Raw genomic sequence first — 17,587 nt, 5'->3', positions numbered from 1 at the left:
ATATAACAAACAATTTGACTCACATATTTGGCATATATGTGATATAAAGTCCATCGAAAGATTGAAGACCCTAATATTAAGTATATGGGAGATAGGGGAAGTTATCACCCGATTTCACTCATTTTTGGCACGAAAACATATTATTAGAAGCAACTTATTCCCTCCCTCAGAATTTGTTCAAAATATCTGAAATACTTACCTATATGATCGGTAAAAAAATTGTTAGAAGCACTGTGGTCTCATATTCGATATAAAGGGTCTTGAAAACCTATGGACCGATTTCGACGATTTTTAGAAGGGCGATGCAACTTTTTAAATGCAGTATTTTTGCAAAGTTCTGTTCATATATCTTAACTAGTGCTTACTTTATGTATTGTAAAGTAAACTATTCAGAACGACCTCAAAGTTCTGGTACATGGGAAGTAGGCGTAGTTATAAACCGATTTGGACTATTTTCACAACAAATCATTGAGAAGTTAGGAAGATATTATGAACCGAATTTCATTGATTGAATTGGTCGAGTTGTTTTGGAGATATGGGTTTTGACCCATAAGTGGGCGGAACAACGCCCATTTAAAATTTTGTATACCATTTTGAGTGCAGATCTTCTGTACCAACTTTATAATGAAATTTAAGGTTTCTGGTGATTTTCCTTACAAAATTAAAGCATATTTAGTGTTTCAACATAACATTTGTATGAGAGATGTGCGTGGTTATAATTCAAATTCCTCCATTTTTGGACTGTATAAGGAAGTACCTAAAAGTAACGATTCTAGAAAGTTGGAAAATTGGTTGATATAGTTTAAAGTAGTTTACGAGATATGTACAAAAAACTTAGTAGGGGCGGGGCACGCTTAATTCATGGCTTAGTTATAGCTCTTTATAAGTTTTCAGTTACCACCAACCGTTATATGAACAAAATTATAATACTCTCTTTAGCAACTTTGTTGCGAGAGTATACAAATTATACTTGAGGGGGTCATCCCATCTTAAATTACTTTCTTAACATGTAAAAAGTGATTTTTAATATTTCGAAGTCGGTTTAAAGATACAGCAGTTAGAGGAAAAAGCTGTCCTTTGAGCGCATTTTACAAACTTTCCTCCATCGTATCTCCTTGACCGAATATCTGAGTGCACTCAGCACATGTAAACGCATGAAACGCTCTTTTATCAATAAAAATTTCCTAAAATTTCAATTTTTTATAGCAAAAAAAAAAAGAAAAAACGTAAAATTCGCATTTTTTCCTTACAAATTAAAATGCCGCTAATTTTGTTTTGTTTCCGATAAGCCATACAGCCGGAATCGTGGAGTAATTGACTTTGCTTCATGTTTTAGTAATGTTTTGCTGCAACTGTAGAAAACTTGTCCCAATCACCGGAATACTGAATGTCAAGAAATATATTGTTATTTTAAGAAAAAAGTAATGAAAGTGCAGATAACCTTGGATTGGGAGATCGATATCTGTTTTACCAAGATAATGACCTCAAACATACTGCGCTGGATACTCGTCTTTGGATCTTGTACTACTGTACATTTTTACCTTAAAACAGCACCGCAAAGCCCAGATATAAACGCAATTGAGAATTTATGTTCTATCGTTAAAAATGCGTTGAAAATTTACAGTATTAGGGACTGGAAACAACTTAAAGAAGCATTGCAAAATAAGTGCAAGAAGTTATCCTCAAAACTTACGAAAAAGTTGGGGGAATCAATGCAACGGCGATTGCACGAAGTAAAAGTATTTTACGAAAGGTTTATCTTATTTTTTAATAAAGTTGAAACGGTGGACACTTTGAAATTAATTTTCATTTCTTTTGAATTTTTTCCAGTTTATTTTCATATTTTTCTTTTTTTCTGTTTTTACCACGGTATTATTTCATTTTTAACTCTTTCTACATAAGTCTTTTTCATGTTGTTCGTTAAACTGAGTACCTACAAAGCGTTCGTTATTTAACTTACTCAATGTAAAAATTTTGCTTCTGCGTTATAAGCGGTTTTCGTTAAAACGAATATTCGTTATTTCGGAAAACTACTGTATATAATCTCGATTATTATAAGAGTATTTAGTACGAAAAATCTATACTTACTACATATTGTTGTAAAGCGAGTACCATTAAACAAACTAGATATTAATTTGTTCACAATCACCCAAAAAGTTCGTAAAATCGCATTCTCTTCAGCGTTTACTATACAATAGAAATTGACTTACAAAGTGTGTAAAATACCAACAGATATCACGTGACATCAAATATAGCTAAAGAAGGAGATTTTCATTTATAAGATTTTTGGACAGCACCTCTTTCATATGAACATTCACGTCATGTATCTGCCATGTCAGTATTTCCAAATAAAGTTAGCATCATAGCAGTTGGCTAATTTATTGTAGTCATATTTTTCTATTCACGAGCAGATGTCTTGCTAGAAGCTTTGTATCTTTGCGAAAGTTATGTGAGAATATACCATCAACATACGTTCTACATACATATGTACATATGTATATGTAATTAAAAAAAAAAAAAAAACTAAAAATATTTCGATTTTACTTTTCTTTTTTTTTAATATTATCGTTTGTCTATCTAATAGATTTGGCGTGTTTAACCTACATAAACACATAAACGAAAATGATGGAACTCGGACACTGACACCAAAATATTGCCTGAAACTAATAATACAGCAACGGTGGTTGAGAAACTAACATACGGGACTTTTGATGTTGACTACTACATAATGATATGCATTACTTGCTTTTTGCGGTTAATTCTTAACTGGTTCCAAAGTTATAGCAAAGTTATTCGAATGATTTGTTATCTTATTGATTTCTAAAAAAACAGTATGTTCAAAATGTTTTTAAACTGTACGATGTGGAAATAGAGCTTAGGCAACATTACTAGTGTCCAAAATATCTATTGAAAAGTTAACCGGATGTAGGAAATCATATGGAAAGTTTATATGGAGCATTAGTAATAATTTAGGTATATTTGTAGTTCGTACGTTTAAGTCTATGTAGATGTGTAGAAGATGTATGTATGTTCTCAAATGAAATTCGGCATAGATTAGACTTTTTATAACAAATTAGTGCACATCATTATTTCAAAAGTGACTCACTTTGATTTATGATATTCTCGTCAAAATTAACCTAACTAATAAGAAATATATTTATTGTTTTCGGTTTGTGCTTGAAGTAGCTTGTCCCTACAAACAATCTCCGTTGAGATATAAGTATATATATATATATATATATATATGTAGAGATATTAAACCATCAACGCAGCATTAATTGGGAATATTTTTATTTTCACTTTTACCTTTTATATGTATGTATGTACATACGTATGTAAATTTGATGATTTTAAGCAACTACTGTTAAGAGAAAGGAGATGTCAAAAAGGTCTGAGATGAAATATTAAACTGAATGTATCTATGTGTGTATATGGATGTGCACTATATACATATTCACATAGTACGCAAAGAAGAATAATTAATAGTTTTGGTTAATTTTTTTAAATTCTTCTAATAAACTACGTATGTTTTCGTATTTTTTATTTTTTTTTTAAGATTTTTGATTTTGATTGTACCGCTAGAATGCTCATTAAGATAAAGAGAAATCGGATAGTCCATTTCCTACTATTTTCTGTGTCACTATGCATAATTTAGCATTGTTGTTATTATTGCGAATAACACTTTCTCGTATCTGCTACCAGATATAGTCACTTTCTTGTCTGCTATGCATTCTACAACCAGTCTGAAGAACGACTCAGTGCTGCGCGGTATATTCTTTGAGCGTCTCCTCTTAACTATTGTGGCGAAGTTTAAAAGTGTTCTGATTGCCCATACAATAAAAAAATGTTTTATTGCGTTCAATCGAATATCAATTAATTAAATATTTATGTGTTAAATATACCATATATATGAACCGAAGTGAATTGTGGATTGATTTGAAACGAAATTAAAAAAAAATGTTTGGAATACAATTTAACTCTATTTCCATTAATCGTCGAAAACGGTTTTTGGTATTATTTGCGACAACATTCCTTTTATTATACTCTGTGCAGGCCCAATTCGATGATGAAGTTGATTCCGTTATAAATTTACCCAGTTTGGGTTCCATTCAAGGAAAAGTTATACAGACAGCTTGGTCGAAGCGCCAAGTATTACAGTTTGTGGATGTCAAATATGCAGAAGCTCCTACCGGGAAATATCGATTCAAGGTGTGATTTAAAATAATATCTAAATACATTGATTAATAGAGTTAGTTCGATTTGTTTCGATGTCAATTTGGGGAAAAGTGATTTGAGTTCTCATTTGCACAGATTTTACAAATGTGTCCAATTACTTTTTGCCGATCGTTTAGATTGAAGTCTAACAGTTCAGTACTATTTTCTGAACTTGTTATGCGCAACAAAAGTTATGGTCTTCATTAATATTCAAAAACAAGAACAAAATATAAAACTAGAATTGATCCTCAGGATATACTCCATTCTGTAAGTTTTAGTGAAATAATGCTCAAAAAGTGTAAATAGTACGTAGACTTTGCCGTGGGAACCTTTATCGATATTGATGGAACTTTCAATAACGTTATGCCAAAAACGCTAATGAAAACCCTGAAAAGGTTCGGTGTTGAATTCATGGCGTCGTAACGAAATGAGCTTTTGACGTCCTTACTATCGATGGGGGGAACTTGTCTCCAGCTAGCGGACAGAGTTAAGTACTAGGGCTCATCCAGAACAAAAAGCTCTCATGGAAACTCAACATTAGAGAAGAGAGCTAAGAAGACCTCGGTTGCTTTATTTTGCTTCAGACGAGCCATCGGAAATTGATGGGGCCACATACCAAACGTGGTTCTCTTGCTATATGTAACTATAGTTAAACATTCTATGGGATACACATGTGCTTGAAAAGGCCTCACTAGCTAAAAACCTAGTAAGCGTTCAACGAGCGGGGTTTTAGACGAGAGCGTGTCCGGCCACACAAGAATCCTCGCCCACTTCGACTTCATCCCGAGTTTATTGGATCATCACCATGCCGTCGAGCTTATCCCTGGTAACAAGTTCTCTACTATTATTCCTTCAAGGGACGTTTGGTTTACTACTGGAAAGATGTGCCTCGGCTATGCTGGGCAAGCAAGTCATTGGTATTGCGCAGTCGCCAGATCCTTCTGGCCTATGGTGAATCGGAGGAGGTCTACCAAGCTCTTCGTCCTCAGTAAAGTTCACCTCTCCGTACTCGTAGGGATTCTAACTGACTATTATTCAATCGGAATCCACGCTGTAATGTTAAAAATCTCACCGGATGCTAGCTGTAGAAGCTGCGTGGAGGAGGACGAGGTGGAATCATCTCATCACTTTCTTCTGAAATGTACCGTCTTTGCGACTCAAGAAAAAGATTTCTCGAATCTCAAAGAAAAATCTCTGCAGATTTGTAGTAAGTTAAGGGCGCTTTGTTGAATCCTAATACTTAACCTTGGGGGCGATCACAAACTGTCTTTCATAGTTAACGTATGTTTCACTTTGGGGAACGGTTTTACAACCTATCCTAACCTAACCTATGTATCTATATATGTATATGGGACAGAGTAAATTTCGGCCTTCGAGAGTATGAATATAATAGGTATCTAAACAATATTAAATTGTGTATATGATTACCTTGACTGCATTACAAGATCAATTAATTGTTTACTCTTTATTTACTTTGCAGCCTCCGCGACCCGTAGAACCATGGGATGACGTCATGGATGCCACAACAGAGAAAATCGGTTGTCCATCGGTTGTTTCAATGGAAACTTTAAAGAAACTGGATGATGTACTGGATATTGAAGACTGTCTCACGTTAACAATAACTACACCTAACAACACAGGTCGATTTCCAGTTTTAGTATATGTACACGGAGAGTATTTGTATGAGGGTAGTAACTCTGAAGCACCTCCTGATTATTTGCTAGAAAAGGATATTGTATTGGTGACACCACAATATCGACTGGGCCCATTTGGTTTCCTATCAACAAAAACCGATGAAATTCCTGGTAATGCGGGCGTACTTGACATATACTTGGCATTACAATTCGTCAAACATTTCATAAAATATTTTGGTGGCGACGAAAATCATGTGACGCTAGCGGGTCAAGTGGGCGGTGCAGCTATAGCACATTTGTTGGCCATTTCCCCAATAGTAAGCGCCTCCCCGTGTTTTAAACACAAATAAGGAAGCAAAGCAAAAATAACTGTTTTTAATCCGTTACAGGTACAAAAAGGACTCTTTCACCAAGTGATCTATCATTCCGGCTCCGCACTGATGCCAATATTTCTGGAAGGTAATCCCCGTCAGTTAGCCCAAGAGATTGCTGAGAAAGCCGAATGTAAAATGAAAACTGTGCGGGATTTAAATGAATGTTTGATGGACTTGTCACCGCTAGAATTGCTCAGTGCATTTATGACCCACGCTGTGAGTATTCAATATTGTTAATATTATATATGTATTTATGATAAAATATATTTGCATGTACATATGAAAACTTAGCTCGAAAAGTCCGATTTGGGAGTGGGTTACACTGGTGGTATTCAATTTACAATTGGTGGACCAAGTGGTGTCTTGCCCAAGCATCCTTATGACCTTATACTGAATTCGAACTTCTCATATCCGGCAATGGGAGGATGTCCAAAAAATGTTGGCTCAAGAGTTTTGAACGGTGAATAGCTCAACTGTTCCATGTATTATTCGTATTCTTATTTGTGAAAATTTTAGAAATCGTGGAAAATGATTTCGAGGGAACCATACCAGACGATGACTATAACACATATGACTATATTGATCATATCATTCGTCAAGTGGTGGGCACTGATAAAACGATGTTGTTGACGAGCTTTGTCACACACGACTTTTTCAATAGAAAGTTAATGGAAAATGGTACATTCGGCACTCTGATACCCCGTTTAATTGACGTAAGTAAACATTTACTGTTATTTACTTATAAGCATAGTAATAATTGAATATTTATTTTACAGGTCGGTGGCACCTTAATGCATAAACTACCGGTGCTTTTAGCTCTCAACATGAATAATAAACACGTTCCTGAAAATACATTCCTCTATTCATTTGATTACATGGGTGAATTTAATCGGTATCGCGATTTGGATGAGGAAACCAACCTGCAGAGTCCTTTCAAGGCGGGTGTGTCTCTTACAGACGAAGCACTGTATCTCTTTCCGTATCCACAACATGTTACCAATTTGAGTCCGCCCGATAGGACAATGGCCAGCCGTATGGTAGACTTGTGGACTTCATTTGTGATTAACGGAAATCCATTTAGTGATGTCCGCGCAGGATATTGGCCACCAATGACCACTTTGTATGGTCCATATATGAAAATAGACGATACTTTAACAGTAAGCGGGAATTACTTTAAGGAGTTCTCAGCAACATTAATAGACGAAGAAAATGGACACAGTTTAATCAGAGAAATTTATTACCTACGAAATAACCGAGCGAAAAAACGACAACAAATTAAACGTAATAGGCGACGAAAGCTAAGTGGGAAAAAATCTTTAGTTAAGCGCACATATCCTTCTAAAATGCGTGCTTAATTGGTGATACCGACTTGTGTATATTAATTCGAAGAATCTTTCCAAATTTTATATAATTTAAAATCCTATATAGTATTTATGTAATATATATACATTTATTAATCAACAAATGAACTGAAATTGTATTTTAAATATACGCACACAAATAAATATTTCTGAAGTATCCAGATTGTGTTCAGACGGTCTTACAATAGGTCGCGAAGTGATTGTAATATTTTGCAAGAAGGGTCTTTGATAAAGAAGATTGCATTAGCTGAGATAGTCTGAAGAGTGTTTATTGCTCATTTTATACGTATCTACTTGTGAACATAGGTGAAAAGTCAAAATCTGTGCAGAATCCTCTCGGAGTCAGAACGTTTTTTCGATAATTCATCGATTGATAAATCCGAATTATGAATATTCACCTTTGGCATCACCAGCATATAACAACAAGTAAGGAAGCGCTAAATTCGGATGTAACTGAACATTTTATACTCTCGAAATTTATTTATTTGAAAAGCCTAATTATAGGTATATGGGAGTTACGGGAATTTATAACTCGATTTTAACCCTTTTTGGTACAGAGACACACGGTTAGAAGAAAAATATTAACTCTTTTAAATGCATTACATTAAAATATCTGAGAGGTGTACCAATATTTTATCCTTAGGCAATGAACTTTTCATGTTCGATATCCGCGACATTGAAAGTTTTTGTCCAATTTTGACAATTTTTTCGTAAGAGATGCCACACCTCAAATACAATATTTGTTGTATTCCACTATCTTCATTTGCTCCTGATGTACAGTTGTCAACTAATTCTTTGCAAAATGCAAATTGATACAAAAAAATCAACTTTGATATAATTCAAAATTGAATTATTTGGGAAATATGCATGGATATGAACCGATTTTTCATCCGTGTCATAAGGGGGTCAAGAAAATATTATGTACATAATTTCATGGAAAACGATCGAGTGTTTCTGACATATGGTTTTTGACCCATAAGTGGGCGCAGCCACGCCCATTTCAAATTCTGTATAGAAATTTGAGTGCAGCAAATTAAATTTAAGGTTTCTGGAGTTTTTCCTTACTGAGTTAAAGCATTTTTAGTAATTTTCAACATGGTTATTATCCGCTTTCACCTATTTTCATGGTGTGTGATGGAGTACTAAAAGGAAATGTGACTAAAGTTTGGTATATATATAGCTTAAGTAGTTTGCGAGATATATACAAAAAAAACTATTTGAAGGCGCGTCCAAGTCCCCTTAAAAAAAATACATCCAAATATGTCTCTCCCTTGTGTGATCCTCCAAATACAACTTTAATAACTTTATTTATGGTTTAGTTAAAGCTCTATATAGTTTTTCGGTTATCGCCATTTTGTGGGTGTGGCAATGGTCCGATTACGCCCATATGCAATACCAAACTCCTCAGGGTGCCAAGGAATATTTGTACCAAGTTTCATTAGGTAGGTAGGTAAAGTGGATGGCCTACGTCGCACTTAGGCCTTTATGAGAACTTCACCGGGACTAGAATCTCCTCACACTATTATGTCCTCTCTGAACCATCCTGTGGCCTTGATAAAGTTGTTCAATTCAACCAGTTTTATAAATACAAATTCGGAGACATCGTCGATAAAATCGTGATCGATCGTTGTCTTTCCTTTCCTGTGCAAAGCCTTGTATCCACATAGAATATATTCTACTGTCTCCTTCTCTTCTACTTCTTAACAGCTTCTGTAATAGTCATTGTATGGTGTCCCCAATCTATTGGCGTGCCTACCAATCACTCGTACTAGAGTTCTTAACTCGTTTCAGGCCACGTTTGCCTGCTTGTTGAACAAGTCAGAGAATGTTTCCACCGAGACGAATTTGTCGTTTAAATATTTACAAGTGGCCAGAGACATGTACAGGGGCTCACAGCCAAGGTGATGCAAACGTACAAGAAATACTAAAACAAGTATTACTTGAATACTAAATACATTTTCCAAAAAATTTAAATACCACTTAACAGCGGCAAATATACACATTAAATTTAAAGCAGTTTTTTTGTTATTTTATTTAGCTACAACAAAAACAAATTACAGTATAATATTGCATCTCAAATTACAAAAAAAAAATACATTGCATTTTTTTAAGGACACAACTAATTTTTATGTCGATTAGTACTTTGTGGGATGCCTCTTACTATAAATAACTGCTTCTATACGTTTCAGCATGTATTCTATCAATTTATTTGTATAGTTAGGAGCAATTCGTTTTGTTTGCATGGCGTTATTCAAGTAGGCGTTTTCAATTTCGAATTTGGTATTATCGCATGTCTCGTTCCTAAACTGACCACAGACTCTCAATTGCAGTATGTGGACAGTTCCAATTAAGCCAACTTTATACAACTCCGAATTTGTGCGATCTTTATCTTGATAGTTCCGACAGTTATCAAAAGTATTTAATTCCGTGGCATTTTGTAGCAAATTTCGTTTCAAAATGTCAATACACACTCTTGCACATAGTCCAATCGATGAATTCCAAATTCCCGACACCAGAAGACGGCATGCATCCCCACACCATTACATGCTCTCCACCATGTTTTACGGTACTACGTAGATTTTGCGGTTGTAGCTCAGTAATTGGTTTTGTTCATACATATATATTTCTATCCGATCCGATCTTATGGCTTATTTAACTGTTCGTTTGCAACCTTCGACCTTGCTCTTCGAGTTTTAGCATTGATGTATGGTTTATTTTGGTCTGTACGGCCATTTAAATCAGCTTCTCTGAGCATTCTTCTTGTGGTTTTGGGATGACTGTTCTTCCCAAGAATTTTTCCCATTTCCCATGAGGATTTTCTCGTATTTTCCGTACAAAACGGGAGTCACTTTCTTTAAATATTTTAGTGAGCCGATTTTTTTAATTTGCGACACGATTTTCACGAACATAACGTTAAATGATATGCCGAATAGTTCCTTTGCGTTGACTTTTTCCGTATTTATAATACTTAGGATTAACTCGCGCAAGTTGCGTCCTCAGATGACTGCACTAATCCCAAAATGCCACGAGCAAATATTAATAAAAGTATTTTTTAAATAAATAAAAACCAAGATGTACATATATGTGCTATGTATTGTAGTGAACGATATACATACATATGTTTATGCTATAAATTATAAAAAAACATATCATATTATAAATACATACATACATACTATGCTGTAATAAAAGTTTTATTCCGATATCTTCATTGGTTCTTAATGTATATATTATAAAGAGGAAAAGGAAGACCTCCACTCCCATGGAAGGACCAGGTGGAGAGGGACCTGGCTTCGCTTGGTATAACCAATTGACGCCAAACTGCCAGAAGGAGGGATACGTGGCGCGCTGTTTTGGACTCGGCTATAACCGCGTAAGCGGTGTCTACGCCAGTCAAGAAGAAGAAGAACGAATCAGAAGAATTAAAAATTGAGTTATATGGGAAATAGGCGTAATTGTGAACCGATTTCGCCCATATTCCACCCGTGTCATCAGGGTGTGAAGTAAGTGTTACATACCGAATTTCATTGAAATCGGTCTAGTAGTTCTTGGATATGGTTTTTGACCCATAAGTGGGCGACGCCACGCCCATTTTTCATTTTGTAAAAAAATCTGAGTGCAGCTTACATCAACCATTTCTTATTTGAAGTTTAGAGTTTCTTACGTTTTTCGTTAGTGAGTTAACGCACTTTTAGTCATTTTCAACCCTTCCTTTGTATGGGAGGTGGGCGTGGTTATTATCCGATTTCTTTCATTTTTGGACTGTATAAGGAAATGGGTAAAAAAAACGACTGCAGAATGTTTGGTTTATATAGCTTTATTGGTTTGCGAGTTATATACAAAAAATCTATTTGGGGGCGGGGCACGCCCAATTTAAAAAAAAAAATTACATCCAAATGTGCCCCTCCCTAATGCGATTCTATGTTCCAAATTTTATTTTCATAACTTTATTTATGGCTAAGTTATGACACTGTATATGTTTTCGGTTTCCGCTATTTTGTGGGCGTGGCAGTGGACCGATTTTGCCCATTCGAAAGCAACCTCCTCAGGGTGCCAAGGAATATGTGTTCCAAGTTTCATTAAGATATCTTAATTTTTACTCAAGTTATCGCTTGCACGGACAGACATCCGGATTTCAAATCCACTCGTCATCCTGATCATTTATATATATGTATATAACCCCATATCTAACTTTTTTATTTCTTGGTGACACAAACAACCATTATGTGAACAAAACTATAATACTCTGTGCAACATGTTGCGAGAGTATAAAAATCATATTGTTTGTTTATCTTACGCCAAGTCGTTGATGGTATTAAGCGACAAGTCAGCACCACAGCTCTGAAGCTCCAGTTACCGATGCTTGACTTAACTCAGCTTCGAAAAATTTGGCTTGGAAAACTTAGATGCAGTTATACTTCACACAACTTCAACTTCAGCTGTTATTTTTATAGTTTCTGGGTAGAGTTGCCAGATGTTCAGATTTAGTTTTAAAATTAAGTTTTTTAAATTAAAATATCACCAAGATTGAAGATTTTGGATTTTTTGAAGTATACTAGTTACAAAAAAATCTTCACTATTAGGAAATCTGTGAACACGTGAAGATTTTCTGTTTGAAAGAGAACTCTTTAATAAATACATATATGAATATAGCTTTGAGCAGAATAGCACAAAAGAAACGTACACGCGTAGTTCAGTTTTACGATATTTAGAATTGTTAAAAGATGTAATAAATTGGAGCCAGTCAAGCGTATTAATGATAGGTGAATAAATAATTTATTCAAATTGTATTTGAACATCTATAATATAAAAATGAATCGCAAAATGTGTTGCTAAGCGCATAACTCGAGAATGGGTGCACCGATTTCGCTAATTCTTTTTTCACAATGTTCCCTGAAGTGCAAGGATGGTTCTTACGGGAAGAAATACTAAAAAAATCCTTGAAAAAGTTTAAAATCCAAACTTTTCTAATGTCCCATACAAACAATTGTCAATCTTTAGATGTTAAAATGAACAAAACGTCGAGAACGGCTGAACCGATTTGGTGGCAGTCATGGGAACTATGTAAATATGGAAAAATGGCGGAAAAGATAATAATCTATAAAATATATTTGAATCGACAACATATTTAAAAACAAATGAAAAATTTTGATAACATATTTCAAATACATATATATTTCAAACATTCACAAAATAAGTAAAAAAAAAATATGAATTGAAATATAAAACACAACTGAATGTTTTAACCGTATGTGATTGATGATGATCGAGTATACATTTGCTACTTCATAGCTGCTTTCTGTTACGATATGACAACTGATTACAGTGCCTACAAATACGGTTGCAAATATTGCAAGGCATTGAAATACAAAAATGAAGCCAATGAATTGTGTTGCGCAAATGGAAAAGTTAAATTGATTCCATTACTTCCACCTCCTGAACCATTGTACTCATTGCTTTTAGGAATAGGAACAGATTCCAAACAATTTTTAAACAATATTCAACAATATAACAACTGCTTTCAAATGACTTCATTTGGAACAACAAAATTAGTTCGGGAAAATTTCTTGCCTACTTTTAAGGTTTGTTTGTTTATAGCCTATGTCAATTTTTTAAATAATTTTTTACGTATACAGATACAAGGTCAAATTTATCACAAGGCAGGTTCACTGTTACCAGTGTCAGATAGCGACTACAAATTTTTGCAAATTTATTTTATGGGAAATTCTTCACAAGAAATCAATCTACGTTGTGCACATAACAATTTAGTGAAAAGATCAATAGTTGCACAATTACAAAACTTATTTCACGAACACAATCAATTGGTTAAATTATTTAAAAGTGCAATAGATATGATGCCATCTGATGATCACAAAAATGTTATCAGAGCTGATAAAACTCCTGTGGGCCAACATGCAGGACGTTTTAATGCTCCCACAATTGATGAAGTTGCCATTATTGTAGTTGGAGAAAATTTGGAATCACGTGATATTGTTTTACATCGTCGAAATAATAAATTACAACGTATTAAGGAAACACATCGCTCATATGATGCTCTGCAATATCCCATATTATGTCACAAATATGTTGTTGATATGTATGTTAAGATTGAGACTGAGAGATTAACATTCATCAGGTTGAATCAGACCAAATTTCGATCTGAAGAGTACATTCACCTTCGAGATGCAATCAATTCGGATGGAAATGCAGAAAATGTTGGCAGGATGACCATTCTTCCTGCAACCTATATCGGTAGTCCTCGGCATATGCATGAATATGCTCAAGACGCTATGTCCTATGTTCGTCAATCACCCATTTATCGTCATGACATTATAGCAAGAGTCTTCAGACAAAAGTTGAAATCTTTAATGGATTTCATTGTGAAACATTGTGTGTTTGGTGAAACACGTTGTTGGATGTATTCTGTAGAGTGCACAGAAGAGTGCATGATCTAAATACATTGAAAGAATCAATTCAAATACATCTTCCACTATTGAACGAAAAACAAAAGTATGTATTTAATATTCTTATGAGAGTAATACATGATGGAACCGGGGGTTCCTGGGGGTACAGGAAAAACGTTTTTGATTAGTTTGATATTGGCAACAATTCGCTCAAAAAATGAAATTGCTCTTGCTCTGGCGTCGTCAGGTATTACAGCAAATTTGCTTGAAGGCGGTCGAACAGCCCAGTCAGCTCTAAAATTGCCATTGAATATGCAAAGCAACGAAACGCCAACCTGCAACATTTCAAAAAAATCTGCAATGGCAAAGGTTTTGCAGCAATGTAAACTAATAGTATTGGATGAATGCACGATGGCGCATAAAAAATCTTTAGAGGCTTTAGATAGAACTTTAAAAGATCTACGGAACAACCAAAACCAATTTGGTGGTGCATTGATTTAATTATCAGGAGATTTTCGGCAAACATTGCCGGTGGTTCCACGTTCAACGCCAGCTGATGAAATTAATGCATGTTTCAAGTCATCCAATTTGTGGAAATATGTGAAGGTATTGCATTTAAGTGAGAATATGCGTGTCATGTTGCAAAATGATGAATCTAGAGTAATGTTCTCTAAACAACTCATAGATATCGGAAATGGAAAATTTCCTATAGATGTACTAACGCGCTATATAACTTTTCCTGAGAGTTTTTGTCAATTACCACAATCAAAAGCTGAACTCATTCAAAAAGTGTTTCCAAATGTTGCTCAAAATTACTTATTCCATGATTGGTTGAGCGAACGAGCTATACTGGCAGCCAAAAACACTGATGTAAATGAGTTAAACATCAAAATTCAAAATGACATTCCAGGTGAAATAAAGACATATAAATCAGTTAATACAGCAACTAATGAAGATGATGTCGTGAACTATCCACCAGAATTTTTAAATTCGCTCGATTTGCCTGGATTGCCGCCTCACAATCTTCAATTAAAAGTTGGATCTGTAGTTATAATGTTGCGAAATATTAACCAACCACGACTTTGTAACGGCACACGATTAGTGATCAAAAAATTATTTAATAACGTAATAGAAGCAATATTATTGAAAGGAAAATATAAAGGAGAGGACGTTTTGATACCTCGCATCCCAATGATTCCAACTGACGTTCCATTCGAGTTTAAACGACTGCAGTTTCCAGTTCGGCTTGCTTTCGCTATAACTATAAACAAATCCCAGGGGCAGTCGTTAAGTGTTTGTGGTATTAATTTGGAAAACCCATGTTTCTCGCATGGTCAATTGTATGTCGCCTGTTCCCGTGTTGGAAAACCATCTGCTCTGTTTGTTTACGCTCCAGATAATCAAACCAAAAATATTGTGTACCATAAAGTACTGCAATAATAATAAAACTAGACTAGTTAGCAATTGTAATTTACGAAGTTAATAACATTAAATGTTACATATCATCAACAACTTTGTAATTTACTCATTTGTTACTTACTTTAATATAAGATTCAAAATAAAAAATAAACAGTTTATGTGGATTTGCGATTAAAACAATTTACAAATACTTATTTCAATAAATTTCAAATTTACCGGCTTTAATTTTTATGTGTAAGAGTCTTTCACTATATTAAAAAAATAAAGAATTAATTTAATGCATACTTTAGCCACAAAAACGTGTGGCCGGGTCCGCTAGTTTACAATAAATTTTTCATTACATAAATTCGCAAAATATTTTTTTTCTGAGCAGATCACCACAAATTCTTGCAGAGATTCGCAATAGTTATGTTTCTGTTGCAAAAATTACCCTCATGTTGTACCTATTTGATTTGATTTGTTTATTGCACTTAAAGTTAAACAAGTATTTGCGTTATAAATAAAATAAAAGATTTTTTTATTAACACGTTGACTGCCAACTACGAGATAACTCGTAGTATGATTTCCCTTCCAGGAAGCCAACTACGAGTTATCTCATACTACCTAAAACTACCACTTTTTGTGTAGCTACGAGTAAAACCGTATTATAATAGTGTTAGTATCGATAAATGGCTTCTGGGAAAATAAAAAAAATTGGGTTCCATGAGCTTTTTTTTTTTTTAATTAATGGAAAAATTCATTCAATATAATGCAAAAATTCATTCAATATAATAGAAAAATTAACTCAAATACAATAAATAAAGCAATATATTATTGTTTGTGGTAGTTTTTAAAACAATTTTCCACACAAATGCTGGGGCTTCTCTGTACAGGCTGGACAGAAGTAACACGTTTCTCGGTGTGTTTTTTCTTGGGTACACACACGACATGGGAAGGATCTCTCCCAGCCGTTCGATACCAAACGAGGTTTCAGACAAGGTGACTCACTATCGTGCGACTTCTTTAACTTGATGTTGGAAAAAATAATACGAGCTGCAGAGCTAAATAGTGAAGGTACAATCTTCTACAAGAGTGTACAGCTGCTGGCATACGCCGATGATATTGATATCATCGGAAGCAACAACGCCGTTTGTTCTGCTTTTTTCCGCATGGATAAGGAGGCGAAGCGAATGGGTCTGGAGGTGAATGAGGACAAGACGAAAAAGCTCCTGTCATCAAGCAAACAGTCGGCGCACTCGCGTCTTGGCTCCCACGTCACTGTTGACAGTCATAACTTTGAAGTTGTAGAATATTTCGTATACCTGGGAACCAGTATCAATAACACCAACAATGTCAGCCTCGAAATCCAGCGCAGAATCACTCTTGCCACTCGAACTCGAACTCTACAAGTCGCTTATCATTCCCGTCCTGCTTCTGCTTATGGTGCAGAAGCTTGGACGATGTCAACATCAGATGAGACGACACTAGGAGTTTTCGAGAGGAAAATTTTGCGCAAGATTTATGGACCTCAGAACATTGGCAACGGCGAATACCGTAGACGATGGAACGATGAGCTGTACGAGTTATACGACGACATTGACATAGTTCAGCGAATAAAAAAACAGCGGCTACGCTCTCTAGGTCATGTTGTCCGAATGGACGAAAACACTCTAGCTCTGAAAGTGTTCGATGCAGTACCCGCCGGAGGAAGCCGAGGAAGGGGAAGGCCTCCACTCCGTTGGAAGGACCAGGTGGAGAGCGACCTGGTTACACTTGGAATCTCCAACTGGCGCCGAACTGCGAAGGAAAGAGAATCTCATCGATTCGGCTATAACCGGCTAAACGGTTGAACGCCAATCACATACATACACACACGACATGGCTTTGTCGGACGATGTTTTTTTCCGTTGGTGGTCAACATTCTAAATAATGGAGCTCTTTAGATCTATTTTTTTTTAAGTGGTTGAAAATCTCCAATCAACGCCAAGACGAATTCTTCTCTGAACTTTATCAGTTTTATTTTAGATGAAGTTACTTTTTGGTAAATTCTGTGAGCATTTTGTATCTATAATATGAAGTGAAACCTTTTTGTGTCATCTAATAGTCTTTCTTAGAGATAAGTAGTACGAAATCATTTGATCTGATCGGTCAATGCCAGGCATTCCATTATTGTAATCTCGAATTATATTCGGTTTCATAGA

At 35.1% G+C, this 17,587-nt stretch overlaps 2 protein-coding genes across 2 annotated transcripts; both read left to right on the top strand.

Annotated features, from left to right (window-relative positions):
* Positions 1-3,723: 3,723 nt before the first annotated feature.
* Positions 3,724-7,732, top strand: Glt_1 (glutactin). Its single transcript, XM_011191835.2, has 6 exons — positions 3,724-4,209; positions 5,696-6,166; positions 6,239-6,439; positions 6,515-6,683; positions 6,740-6,936; positions 7,000-7,732. The coding sequence occupies exons 1-6, from the start codon at positions 3,958-3,960 to the stop codon at positions 7,576-7,578; spliced, it is 1,869 nt and encodes a 622-aa protein (XP_011190137.1). The 5' UTR covers positions 3,724-3,957; the 3' UTR covers positions 7,579-7,732.
* A 5,174-nt stretch (positions 7,733-12,906) lies between these two features.
* LOC128921444 (uncharacterized) lies at positions 12,907-14,039 on the top strand. Its single transcript, XM_054229163.1, has 2 exons — positions 12,907-13,166; positions 13,221-14,039. Exons 1-2 carry the CDS (start codon positions 13,110-13,112, stop codon positions 14,037-14,039), a joined length of 876 nt encoding a protein of 291 aa, XP_054085138.1. The 5' UTR covers positions 12,907-13,109.
* Positions 14,040-17,587: the final 3,548 nt, after the last annotated feature.

The sequence above is a fragment of the Zeugodacus cucurbitae genome, chromosome 4 (assembly GCF_028554725.1).
Source record: "Zeugodacus cucurbitae isolate PBARC_wt_2022May chromosome 4, idZeuCucr1.2, whole genome shotgun sequence".
NCBI classification, from domain to species: Eukaryota; Metazoa; Arthropoda; class Insecta; order Diptera; family Tephritidae; genus Zeugodacus; species Zeugodacus cucurbitae.
This window is presented reverse-complemented; position numbering and strand designations above follow the sequence as displayed.